This window comes from Xenopus laevis, chromosome 3S, assembly GCF_017654675.1.
Source record: "Xenopus laevis strain J_2021 chromosome 3S, Xenopus_laevis_v10.1, whole genome shotgun sequence".
NCBI classification, from domain to species: domain Eukaryota; kingdom Metazoa; phylum Chordata; class Amphibia; order Anura; family Pipidae; genus Xenopus; species Xenopus laevis.
The window spans coordinates 2,659,952-2,673,364 of NC_054376.1; the positions used below are offsets into that span (position 1 = coordinate 2,659,952).

Sequence of the window (13,413 nt, forward strand, 5' to 3'; positions counted from 1 at the left end):
GCTTTCTGGCAGGCTGCTGTTTTTCCTTCTCAATGTAACTGAATGTGTCTCAGTGGGACCTGGATTTACTATTGAGTGCTGTTCTTAGATTTACCAGGCAGCTGTTATCTTGTGTTAGGGAGCTGCTATCTGGTTACCTTCCCATTGTTCTGTTGTTTGGCTGCTGGGGGGAAAAAGGGAGGGGGTGATATCACTCCAACTTGCAGTACAGCAGTAAAGAGTGATTGAAGTTTATCAGAGCACAAGTCACATGACTTGGGGCAGCTGGGAAATTGACAATATGTCTAGCCCCATGTCAGATTTCAAAATTGAATATAAAAAAATCTGTTTGCTCTTTTGAGAAATGGATTTCAGTGCAGAATTCTGCTGGAGCAGCACTATTAACTGATTCATTTTGAAAAAATTTTTTTTCCCATGACAGTATCCCTTTAATAATACAGGGAAGACATTTCTTGCTTCTATTTTACGTTAATAAGTTTCACTTGCAAAATATTTCACCAAATTCTGGCAAATGACAAAGCGAAACCCCCCCCAAAAAAAAAAAAAAATTCCTTCTCTGGTTCCTCAGGTCTCTGACGGATACTAAAGTGTTCACAAGCAACCGAAAAAAAAGTGCAAAATATGATATAAAATTAAAAAATAAATAAATATATCGAGCTTGAAGCCTCCGGAATACAAAACACAAGCAAATCCTTAAAGCGACTTGAAATTGGATCACTTTTTAGAAACAAAAATGGAATTTTAACAAAGTTCAAGAATATTGGCTTCAATTCCCGGAACACCGTAGATGAAATATTATAGAGAACAGTCCGTGGTGCCGCCGAGTTGAAACTATATTTGCCGCCGTGATCTCCAGCCCGAGTTTTCATGATTATCCACTTCTGTCTGAGAGCCCCTGACTTCATACATTTGCCGCCATGAAGGCGAATTGCCCCACATCGCTGTCCTGTGGTCCGTCCAACCCCAACTTCAGTCCCAAATTTGGTGAAATGCGGCACTTAGGGTTTGGGCAGAGGTTTTGAGAGACAGTTGATCGCGGCGTATGGAGGTCTGGAATGTGGCGACTCTTCTTGAAGAACTAAATTAGCTCTGAAACACGGGGGGGGAAGGAAAATTGTGATTCCATTTTCTGTCCTCACAAAATTGCAATTACGTTAAACTGCGGTTAAAAACAAATCACAAACAAAAATCTTTATTTGCGCTTCCTTCTGACGTCTACAGAAATTTTAAATGAAGTTTCAAGACTATTAGCTTTGGCAAATAGCGATGAGCGAAATTTTTTGGCAGGCATGGATTCATGGCAAATTTCTGCATGTCGCCATCTGGGAATTTTTTCGATAAAAACTGCGCCACGACAAAAAAGTCGTCATAAGAAAAAACGCCCTTTGGTTTTAAGGCATTTGGACGAAAAAGTCACTGAGACCAAAAAGTCGACAAGACCAAAAAGTCACTTGGACAAAAAAGTCGCTAGAAGAAAAATGCCCACTGAATTTAATGCATTCAGAGCGAGAAAAAATGAGCCAGCCCATTAAAATTTGTCTTGCATAAAACATTTTTGACTCCCATCGACTTCAATGCGTTTCGCTAATTTTTTGGGACAGATTCGCTCATCACTATTGACAAAAATAAAAATTGGGTTAAAAAAACTTGTACTCGAATATATTTACTATTAAGGATGATTGAAATATGTTGCCGAGATAAAATTGCCCATTGACTATAATGGATAGTAAAAAAAAAAAAGTTGCACGGTTTGAAAAAGTGTTGCGCAATTTGACTCCCGCTGTGTTTGGCAAATTTTTTCCCATTTCACAATTTTTTTCCAAAGCGAAACAGTTCAGATTTCCCCCCCCCCCCACAATCGTCGTGGCAAGATTGCGTCCTCAAATATTGATTGAATTAAACATTCAAAATCCCGTTTTTTTGCCACAATGGGAGAACATCTCAGAAAAAATAGCATATCTGAATATTTTCACATTTTCTAAAAAAAAAATCTGAAATATTTGAATGAAGAAATTTGACAACCTTCTATAGAAGTCGACAGGAGGTGTATTATTTATATCGAAACTATTTTAACGTTATTTTAGTTGAATTTTGAAAACTGTTCAGTTGATTTTCATGACCATCAATTTTTCCCCATAAATCATGTTTAAGAAAAGCTAAAATTAAAAATGATCAAATTGCCACCTCCATGTTCAACCTGAATCAGAATCCTGCAAAATAAAAAAAAGTATAAATTTATCAATTTTATTCAAATTAAATTTATTAGAAATTTACACATTTTTTGAGACAGGAAAAAAAAAGACTTAAAAAAATGTAATGGTTTAATTGTGATCATATTTAATTACCGACAAAATGGTAGATGACAAATAAAAATCTCATTTTTTTTCTACCGCTGATTTTATTTGCTGAGGTTCTATAATATGAATTTTATCTTGAATGTTTTCCTTTGAAAAATCTTTTAAATTCAAGTTTGAAAAGCGGAAACTCAGGTATATTATTTTGCCATCTAGTTGTTCGCATTGTGGCAAAATTGCAATTTCAAATATTAATATATTTCAATTCAAGTTTTGTTGCATTTTAAACATTGGGGGGTAAAAGAATGGCTATTTGCAATATTTTCAAATACAAGGTCTTTTTTAAAAATAAAAAAAAAATCTGCCACTGAAAGCTAGTGAGCTTCTGTAGAAGTCAATGGGAGGTGTTTTTTTTTTCCAACATTAAAGATAATTCACACGTTTTTTGTTTTTTTTTTATTTAAAAGTCAGGTTTGTAAAAATAATTGAAATAAAACTAATGCAATCAAGTTTTTCCAATTTAAGTTAAATGAAAAATTAACCTACAATTGGGAAAAAATGTGAACTTATTCAAGATATTTTTTCACAATTGCGTTTTGGGAAAAAAATTCCAAAATGAGTAAATCGGACTGTCCGTGTTTAGCTGAATCTGACACAAAAGTTCTGGAATTATGTCAGAATGTTCATCAAATGAAAAATTAGATGATTCCTGTGGCAGTGGGTGTTATTTGCCTCCCCCAACAAATTCTCCAACCCCCTCCTGTGTTTTTGAGGGTTTTTTTCCCTTAACAAAGGATTCTGGAAAATGTAGTTTCCAGCATCAAGACAAGAGTTAGTTCTCTAACAAAGATAATGGTGAGGGTGGATAGCGAGGGAGAAGTTTGCCAAATAACGCAATGACCCATTAGTAAGTTAATGACATGTAATAACTGAGCGCAAGCCTAGGTGTGCAATTAAAGGGCAACATGATCCAACTAAATAAAGCTTGTACTCAACATGTATTCTGCCCACTGTCTCTTGGAACGATAGGTAAAAGGAAAGGTTTGTAACTGGGAAGGGAGAATTTGATTGAATTCCTTTTCAACCACACCACCAATCCACCTGAGACACACCCATATCCTGCCAAATCTCCTCCCACTTTCCAGTAAGCCTCACCCCTTCCTGATTCTCTGATTCTGGTCAGTCCAGCCTGTATCAGCACCATTGTGTTTACTTATCAGAACAAATGTCCAGTACAAGCCTAATGATTTATACAAAGGATTCAGCTTGGGGGGGGGGGCAAGCTGATGGACAGAATGGGAATGTCGGCATGCGGTTAAAGGGAAAGTGCTGCAAAGCATTACCTGGCGCTGCGGCTGTCTTGCCGGCGGGTTAGTTTTGGGCTGTGTGTCGGTGAGGCAGCAGACTGCTGACAATCTACAAGAGACTGATAAATTAGACATATATATACAGAGAGATGATGTAGACCAGGGTCATATACAAATAGAAAGACATAGAGTAACAAGTATCACCGGACAAGCTATCTGCTACGCTACCTGAGCTCTTAGGCTGGTGGTGCATGTGAAGTCTTCTCCACTCATATATTTCAGTTTTTGGAGAAGCACCCAAAACATACCTTTCTGTCTCCCACTACTGGTGCATTTCAACCCAAAGATGCTCTAGTGAGTGGCCTATGTATTGCCTTTCTACTGCTCTTTTGGGGCTGACTGTCTTGTAAAAACCCACACACCATGTAGATTAGTCGTTATCAAACTACGGGGCTGGTCACCCTATGGAGCTTTGGTAGGGGTTTTTTGAGCCTGAAAGCCAGTTAGGGACTTTTTTTTTTTTTTTTTTTGAGAGAATGCCTATTGGCTCTCCTAGATAAACCTGCAAGACCATCTTGAAGGCCAATTAGAGCAAGAACTTGGATGAACATCTCTTTGATCCTAGATATTCTTGGAGCTATGGCTGAATGGACAACCATGTGATGAGATAAGGTGGGACCAGACAACCCTGAAAAAGAGACCAGACTACCCTGAAAAAGAATAACACAAAGCATCTCCCGCTACTGGTGCATTTCAAACCAAATATGCTCTTATGAGCGGCCTTTGTGTTACCAGCCTTTCTACTGCTCTTTTGGGGCTGACTGTCTCCTAAAAACCCACAGACCATGTAGATTAGTCGTTATCAAACTACGGGGCTGGTCACCATATGGAGCTTTGGTAGGAGTGGTTTAGCCTGAAAGCCAGTTAGGGACTTTTTTTTTTGAGAAAAAAGGCCTATTGGCTCTCCTAGATAAACCTGCAAGACCATCTTGAAGACCAATTAGAGCAAGAACTTGGGTGAACATCTCTTTGGTCCTACATATTCTTGGAGCTATGGCTGAATGGACAACCTTGTGGTGAGATAAGGTGGGACCTGGACAAATGTTGGAAATCAAAGTGGCCTTGACTCCTAGCGAAGCCAACAACCATTGCTCCATAATATCTAAGGACAGTGATACCCACCCCCCAAACCCAACTCTTCTCCGAACCAGCCAAAGCCAACACATATATCAAACACACATCCTTACACACACACCATTTGCCTGTACAGTCCAATGAACATCAGCATTGGAACTACAGCAACTACAGGTCCCAGAATGCTCAGCTGCCAAAGCCTGATTAAATATGAAACACACTGACAGTTTTCCTCAGTTTCCTCAAAGAAATTAAACATTTAATGTGGGGAGTCACACACATTTGGAGAGGGGATTTTTTAGTAATAACTGCATATTTTCTTCATTGCTCGTGTGTTGGCAGAATCAGCATTTTTTATTCTGGAGAACAGTGAGTAAAACAGCCAACCAATTTGTGTTTTGATGGACTGTAAATAAATATGTTTAATGGATCTATCCACTCAGGTAAGACTGAGGACCGGTCAGCATTAACCCCACTAAGAATGTCCAACTGACCATAGGAAAGAGAACAGCCCAGGAGCAGGAAGTACAAGGAATCGGTGCTCTATACCTGGGTAAGTACACGGGGGGAGACTGGGTTCACTTACCTAGGGGGGTTCCTGTCTGACCATGGGAAAGAGAGCAACACAGAGGCAGTATTGCTAATGACAGTTCTATACCCAGGTAACTATTGGAGGGGAGTGGTTTATTCAAATTGACCTATATTTTAATACTAAGGGCTTATTTATCAAAATCTGAATTTATCAGATTTTTTCATAGTCTGACCAAACTAGAATCCATGATTTGACCTTATTTAGTATTAAAAAAAACACAATTTAATCGGATCAGGGGAAAATTTGATAAAATTGAGCAAAAACCAGAATTGTACAATTTTTCAGAGGTTTTTTTTTCCTGAACCCCTTGATTTTTTTGGGGGCTTTTTCCCAAAAAGTCAGAATTTTTCAGATTTTTTGCCCAAAAAAAGTCAGATCTTTGGGCTAATTCCAGCGCAGACCACAAAAACTTCCAAATAGGATAGGGACCTCTCCTATTGACTTACATAGGGTCAGGGTTGCGATTTTTGGAAATTGCCTTCATAGATGCTCCTGAAGGCCCAGCCAGAAGGTAATTTAGGTTAAGATTTGGGCTAATCTCTCATTTCACTTTATATTCTCAAATATTCCTTAATATTCCTAAATAATAAGTGGAGACCCAACCAAATGTTAGACTTCAAATGGGAGCTTGATCATCTCATCCAATAACTAAGAAAATGTTTAACTCCTTTAGGCACAACAATAACAAACAAAAGCCACTTGCAGTTTAGGGATATCGATGATCCTTTTCGTAAAGAAAATTAGAATTTGTTTTCAGAATCGTTTATTAGTCCAGGCGTCAAACTGAAGGATAATATACATTAACAGTCCCTACCATTAATACTCATAAGGTTGAGTTAAGGTTTGTAATATATATAGAATAGTCAAGGCAATGGATTCCATTAGACAAAGAAAAAGGAGGCGATATATTGACATTATTTATACATAGAGGTAAGGGCTGCCATTTTGCATTCCTGGGTGAGGTCAGCCCTGACCACTTTCTTAGACTGGATAGCAACAGTATTCCTTATGAAAGGATGTTTCAGTTGCTGATGTCTGAGCACCAAAATTTAAAGATAAGCAATATGGCCGCTCACACCCATGTACCAATACAAGGAGAAATAATATTTAGTGCTCGGGATATGCTCTACATTCAAAATTTACAATAAGTATAAATCATTTTAAATTAAATATAGGTTTGATTTAAACAAAAGGCAAATTTAAATTCAATGTAAATGTCCTTACATTCAAATGAAATGAAAATTATTCAAATTGTCATTTTAGACTGAGTTTAAATGAAATGTCATTTAAGAGTAAAAAGTTTAAAGTAAATGTTTTGTTTCATTGTGTACATTTGCATGAAATGTCAAATTTACATTAGGTTTAAATTAAAATTAATGTAAAATTAAAATGACATTAAGTAGAATTTATTTCAAATATTAGCAAAGCTTTCCTAGAGTTTTTATGCCTACCAGGCACTTACATTTAATGTAAAATAAACTTGATTTTAAAAGTTTAAATTCAATGTCAATTAAATGTAAAATTAAGTTTTAAAATAAATGTACTGTATGTTAATTGTTTAAATTGTGTACATTTTACGTCAAATTTAAGTTTAAATTACACTAGCATTTAAACTAGAATTACATTTAAATTAAGTTTAAATAACATATACATTTTAAGTTTAACTTCAATTATTTCAAATCTTTCCTCGAGTTTTTATGACCCCAGGCATTTTCATTAATTTTAAAATAAATGTAATTCTAATTTAAGTTTCAAATTACATTTATATTTAAACTAAAATGACATTTCAATGAAGTTTAAATTAAATTTAAATTGATTTTACATTTACTCTAAATTAAATTCTTTCAAATATGAGCTAAGCTTTCCTAGTTTCTACGCCTCACAGCCATGCCTAATTAAAACTGGTAAATTTAAGGCAGCACCCTCAATGTTTAGGCCACACCCTATTATATCCCAAACAATCTTAACTCCACCCACCATCTGATAGACTGTACTAATAGTTATTCCCATATGTTCTCCTTGTAACATTGTGACACTACAGTAAACCATGGCCCTATAGGTATCTTTCACTTCAAACAGATTTGCATAAATGAGAAGCCCAAATAAGGCTGGAAATATTACAGAATCCGTCAATAGATAAATAAATAAAAAAATAAATAGTAATAAATAAACACATTGGAAAATCAGTGAGCACCTTCTGGTTACATTGATGCTTCATAAAAGTCTCTCCGAATACCATCAGTCAGTCCATTCTCAATATTCTGATTTATGTATTTACATCATGACTTGTGCTACATTCTAGAAGACAATTGGATAAACAAAACAGTCACATCTGCTGTGATCCAATGGAATTGCTTAATACTAAACCCTAGCTCCATGGTGAGGCGCCATATTAAATCCGTTCCAGCCACGTGACGGTTATCCCCAAACCCGTTACTGGTCAATATAATCAGCAGGATGTGTCCAGTTTTCCATTGATATCAACGTAATTGGCTTCACGTTTCCAGATGGCGGATTGAAAAATATTTATATTTTCTCCGTTACTTGAAGTTGATGTGAGGCCAACAAAAAAATTGCACCTTTTTTGTAAATTTTGTGAAGAATAAATTAAACAAGCTGCTGTACAGGAATTTAGATAGTGGCACATGTAGGCGACCAGTGTTGGACAATTTAAAACGTCTACTAAAGGTCCAAGAGTTTCCATTGAGTGGAACTCAAGCATCCCCCCCATGGTTGGTCCGCATTCTTCCTGAGCTCATTTACGTTCTGGAGAACAGATCCAGGATACAGGCAGCTGAAATGAGATTCCTGCAGTCAGTTACTTGGCACCTACTCACAATCGCCTTTCATGACTTCTGCTTCATCGTCTTTTGGCTAAGTCCAATTTCTCGCCTTAATATAAAGTCAACCAGCCAGCAAATCCCTTAGTGGAGTCTAGTAAGGGAAACAAATTCAGCGTGGATCTCATTTACTGATTGTCATGGTGGAAGCTGGAGAGATTAAAGCAAAACAGTTGGGGGTTTAAGGGGCAGCCTCATATAGTTTCAATTTTAATTGGATCAATAAACCAATAAAAATATTTTATTAACAAAACACACCCACATATATTTGAAATGGCTCAGTGGCCACAGTTAATTTTTTTTTTCAGAATTTGGTTCCAGAAGAGACTGCCCCTTAATGATGGATCTTTGTTTTTGATTGGCTCCTTTGAGTTTTTTTTTAACATTAAGACAAACTGACGAAATGAAGCAGGAGACAGTGAACATTAAAAACACAGAAAATATATTTTTATCATTTTTTTATAATCCGTTTAAAGAGATACTGTTCTTGGGTGCTTACTCTGTTTACCATTATTATTTCATGCAATTAGCTGCACAGATCAGATAATGCATGTAAGTATCTTGCTTTTCTCTGTCTGAGCTAATATTCCTTCTCTCCCTCCTACTCGCCTACTGAAAATTGCTACAAACCTCTCTAGTCAGATGAAGGGTAATAGTTCTTGCCATGTTTTCTGCGGCTTCTCTGCTCAGTTCTATTACTCAATGTGATAGGGGTGACAGAACTAGAAAGATAAGCAGCAGGAAACACTTCCACAGCAGAACAGACACTTTTTCATAATAATAAAGGTGTAAACCTGCTGATATCACGAAAATAGATCTGCTATGGCGTCTGGTACCTTGGAAGAGAGTTTTTTTGGCACAGAAAACTAAAAATATAATTCAAATTATATTTAAATGTAATTTATTTTTAAAATTTTAATAATTATGTCGTAATTAAGTGTTTCAGGCTACAAAATTGACCCAACACCCACATTCTGTTTGCATAAGGTGCTTCAAACTGTGATTCAAATAATTTCTAAATTAAAACATGTGTTTGGGTGCTGCCATATTTTTTCCCTTAGATCCCCCCCCCCACACACCATGAGTAGAGTGGTAGTGGGTCCCTGAAACATAATTTGGTTGGAGGCAATGGGTGCAAACAACATACATACATATACATCCAAGCAGAAGCTACTGTTTAAAAATAAACAGTGATTATAAGTGAATTGGACCTGATTGTTGTATATATGGGGGCATATTTATCAAAGAGTGAAGTTAATAGTGAAGTTCCGCCACTAGAGTGAAATTCCGCCACTTTCCATTCATTTCTATGGGATTTTTAAAGGCGTATTTATCAAAGGGTGAACTTTCACTTTCACCCATTGATACATATGCCTTTCAAAATCCCATAGAAATGAATTGTGAGCTGCAGAATTTCACTCTAGTGGCGGAACTTCACTCTTTGATAAATTTACCCCATGATGTTATATTTACAGGTCTATACCTTGATATGTATATTACTTTATATTATATATTGAAAGAGTATGAAGAATATAAATAAGAGAAACAGAACAAAAAAGAAAAAAAATTTAATTAAATCAAGAGATAAGAGAGAAGAAAATGGGAAAAAGAAGAATAGAACAAAAAAGAACAAATCAGGAAAAAAAGAAAGAAAAAAAATAATAGAGGCCAATAAATTAAAGGGAATAGGAAAGGAAAATAGTAAGAAAAAATAAAGGAAGGAAATCAAAGAAAAGTCATAAAATAGGGAAAAAAGACAAAGAAGAGAGAAGCTGGAAAAGAAAGAAACGTAAAATAAAGGGATGATAAAGATATAACTGTAGCTGGCATGTTTTCTGACCCGTGAATAAAATATATTTAATTAAATATACACTAATGCCAGTACTCTAACTATCTGCCCTGACACTGAGCTGCCCCCTTAGTTGTCTCAAATACACCCGGGTTGAAAAAGAAAACTATGGACCCAACTTGCGTCATTCATATACTGTAAATCATTCTCTTCACCAGATCATGAATCAACCTCCACTGTTTCAAACCACAGCCTGTTTGAATGTTTGCTGTAAAAGTGAGAGGAGCTATTCCTCTGAGGTGTCCTGTTGATAAGAGTAAATGTTTGGCTAAACAATTTCTTTCGGGAGAACTCCCACCCCCAACAACCCAGAAATTGTGGCCTAATAACTTTATTGGAGGCATAATGCGGTGCACCAAGCGTCTAGAAGATCGAAGGTTTCTTGGAATGTTCTCAAAGTGAGATTCTAAGAATAAAATCGGCCATATACTCAACAAAAGTCCCTCTCTGTTTTGGGAGCAGATCTTCTCAAGATCTTGACCAATGAATAAGCCACAACTGTATACAAACCAGCTTCAACATGAACTGAACAACCTGAATCTGAGCTGTAAACCAACACAGTGTCCGGCAACTACTGGTTCTGAGTCTCATGTTTAAAACTTGATAGTCCCTGGGTACAACATTGAGGCTAAAGGAACAGCTACAGCGATCAGAAGAATAAAGTATAACATTTTAACAAATTCCAATTTGATGAAATTATGTTGCTGCTGGTTTGAAGGTAATGGAGAAGATGGCTTAGGGCATTCTCCCTCAACTCTCCTTATCTTAATAAAACTATAAGTATCATTAGAAAGTGGGACACTGTACTTTTTCTGTATGTTATGTACCCTTTGTATGACTTCTACATTTCTGTACAGATAACCATTATTGGGGAAGACTTCATCAATCATAGTGAACATCGAACGAAGGTTGAGGACAAAACCCAGATCCTTAAAAAAATTCTTATGAGGTTCATATGGGCATAAAGACATTTTTTTATTAAACATTTATCCTGCATGGATAGAACATGGAGAATATACATATTTCCAACCATATATTGGTATGATCATGACTTGGTTGACATCATACCTGTTTTTTAAGATACACAACTTTCCTTTCCATAAATATAGAACATACATAATTCCACAAGATACATTGTGCGTGTATAATGCTATATATTGTTATAACATCATTATATGTCTAATAATGTAAAATATTCTGTTGAATGTCAGGAAAATGTTGATCCCAACAACCTGAACTTCTCCAGGTGTCAAACAAAACACAATTCATTCTATTCCTTTTAATTACAATATTTTCTAACCAAACTAAGGTGCTCACTGTCTTGGGGTGGCCCAAAACTGTCTCTCCAAACCTCCACAACATCAAAACATAGTTTTCCAAAGCATCATTTAAGCAGAACATATAACACATACAACACTTTGTTCTATCACTCAACCTGACCAGACCATTACATCCTGGGAGCTCTGAGTGTTACATGTGGGGATCCCTAGGAAGGAATTACTCTTAACCCACCTATTGTATTTGACCATTTGTATCAGGACTAAAAATTGTTTCAGTGAAATCGGTGGTGTAACTGGGAGAGGTCAATGGCCTTGAGGAGAAGACCTTTACTGCCTGGTAGGGTGGCCCTGGTGCTTTTTCACTGAAACTGTAGTTAGTCCGCTGCTGTTGACCATACCTGCTGGTGGCTGCAGCGAGTGAGTAGCTGTTACCTTTTTGCCTGGAACAGAGGGCTGAGGCAGTTAGAGAGTGTGCGTCTCTGGAGCTGGTTGGTGATGATAATGACGTTGCATAATTCAATAGGTTGCTTTGTTGCCTGGAACGAGGTGATTCTGAACTGTATAAAAAACTTTGGCTTGACGTCTGAAATGGAGACATGCTGTTGAATTGTGAACGAAGGCTTCTTGACATTGGAAACTGGTGGAAGTAGAGCGAAGATGATTTCTCTGGACTGGACTTGGGGGATGTTGTTGTTGATGATGACGGTGAAGCAGAAGACCTGAGAGAAGTCCTGTCCTGATCAACTTGAAACGGCAACCTGGTGCAATACGACTGAAGTGGTTTCCTTGCATCTGGGAACTGCTGCAAAGACAGCAAAGGTATTACCAGGTGTTGGTAGATGGGCCGCGTTGCATTCACATCATAGCTGCTACCTGACGCCTGAAAATGCAGTTGCTTGAACTCTTAAAGAGGAGTTTCTTTGCCCCCATGATCTTGTGGTTGCTGAAGGGTTTGTACAGATATTAATGTCTCCTTAACTCTGGCAGAACCCATCTGGTACCACTCCTAGAGGTTCTCTTTCTAAGCAAACGGCATTGGCGTTGGTTCATCTTACTAAACTGTCATTTTTACAAAGGATTATGAGTTAAATTTGGTTGATTTTGGTATAAAGTCTTGAGGTTAATGATTTTAGACTCAAAATCGTGTCAAATCCCACCTTGTGATCCAACAAAGAGTCTGATCTGCTTGGACACATACTATTGCCACATTATTACACTGTGGGTCATTCTACAGTATATATATATATATATATGTGTGTGGCTAAATCTAATAGTAAAATCTGGGTTTTATGCAACCAAATTTTGATTCCAAGCCAATAATTGAAAAATAAGGCAACTGGGAGGAATCCAAGAGGTTGGTGAGCATTATGTTGCTCACGAGCCACTGGTTGGGGATCAATGATCTAGTGAATGGGTTATCACCCAAGAGTACAACTATAGGGGGAGTACAACTATAGGAAGGCTATGGCTAGTCATCCTAGGAACAATGGGGAAGACTCACTTCAGGGCTGCTAAATTCACAATTGATCCCTTATTAAGCATGCATAAAAGTTTAGCCAAACACATACATACATCATTTTGATCCCCGAAATCCCTCCTGCTCTAACCCACCGAATACCATTAAAGTAACCCCCCCTCTCCATGAATTCATTACTCATTTTCACAACAGGAGAAAGATACGTCAGCTTGTAAATATTCAAATTTGAAGGCAATTTACAAGGGGAGGGGTGGACAGGGAGTCAATGACTCAAGCAGTCGGTGGGACTAGAACAGCCTGATGGCAGCTTACAAGGAAGGGATAGGGAGTCTGTAACTTAAGTAGAGGGTGGGACTAGAACATTATGATAGAAGCTTACAGGGGGAGGGGCCAGCAGTCTGTAATTTAAGCAGTGGGTGGGACAAGAACACTCTGATGGAAGCTTAGAGCAGGAGGGTTAGGGAGTATGTCACTCAAGCAAGGCGTGTGCCTGGAACACTCTGTTAGATGCTTACAGGGGAGTCTGTGACTCAAGTAGTGGGTGGGACTAGAATGCTCTGATGGAAGATTACAGCAGGAGGGGAAGGGAGTCTGTAATTCAAGAAGAGGGTGGGACTGGAACACTCTGATGGAAGCTTGC

General features: G+C 37.4%; 1 protein-coding gene across 8 annotated transcripts in view; it reads right to left on the reverse strand.

Moving 5' to 3' along the window:
- Positions 1-459: 459 nt before the first annotated feature.
- Positions 460-13,413, reverse strand: part of LOC108712537 (protein bicaudal D homolog 1) — a 67,675-nt gene continuing 54,721 nt past the window's right edge. The window contains exons 8-9 of one of the 8 annotated variants that reach the window (XM_018254763.2): positions 3,638-3,710; positions 460-1,089 (exon numbers count right to left, since the gene is read on the reverse strand). In XM_018254763.2, the coding sequence (XP_018110252.1) occupies positions 3,666-3,710 (45 nt within the window). In that variant the 3' untranslated portion in view covers positions 460-1,089; positions 3,638-3,665. The other 7 variants (XM_041587869.1, XM_041587868.1, XM_041587870.1 and 4 more) reach the window with 7 other exon arrangements.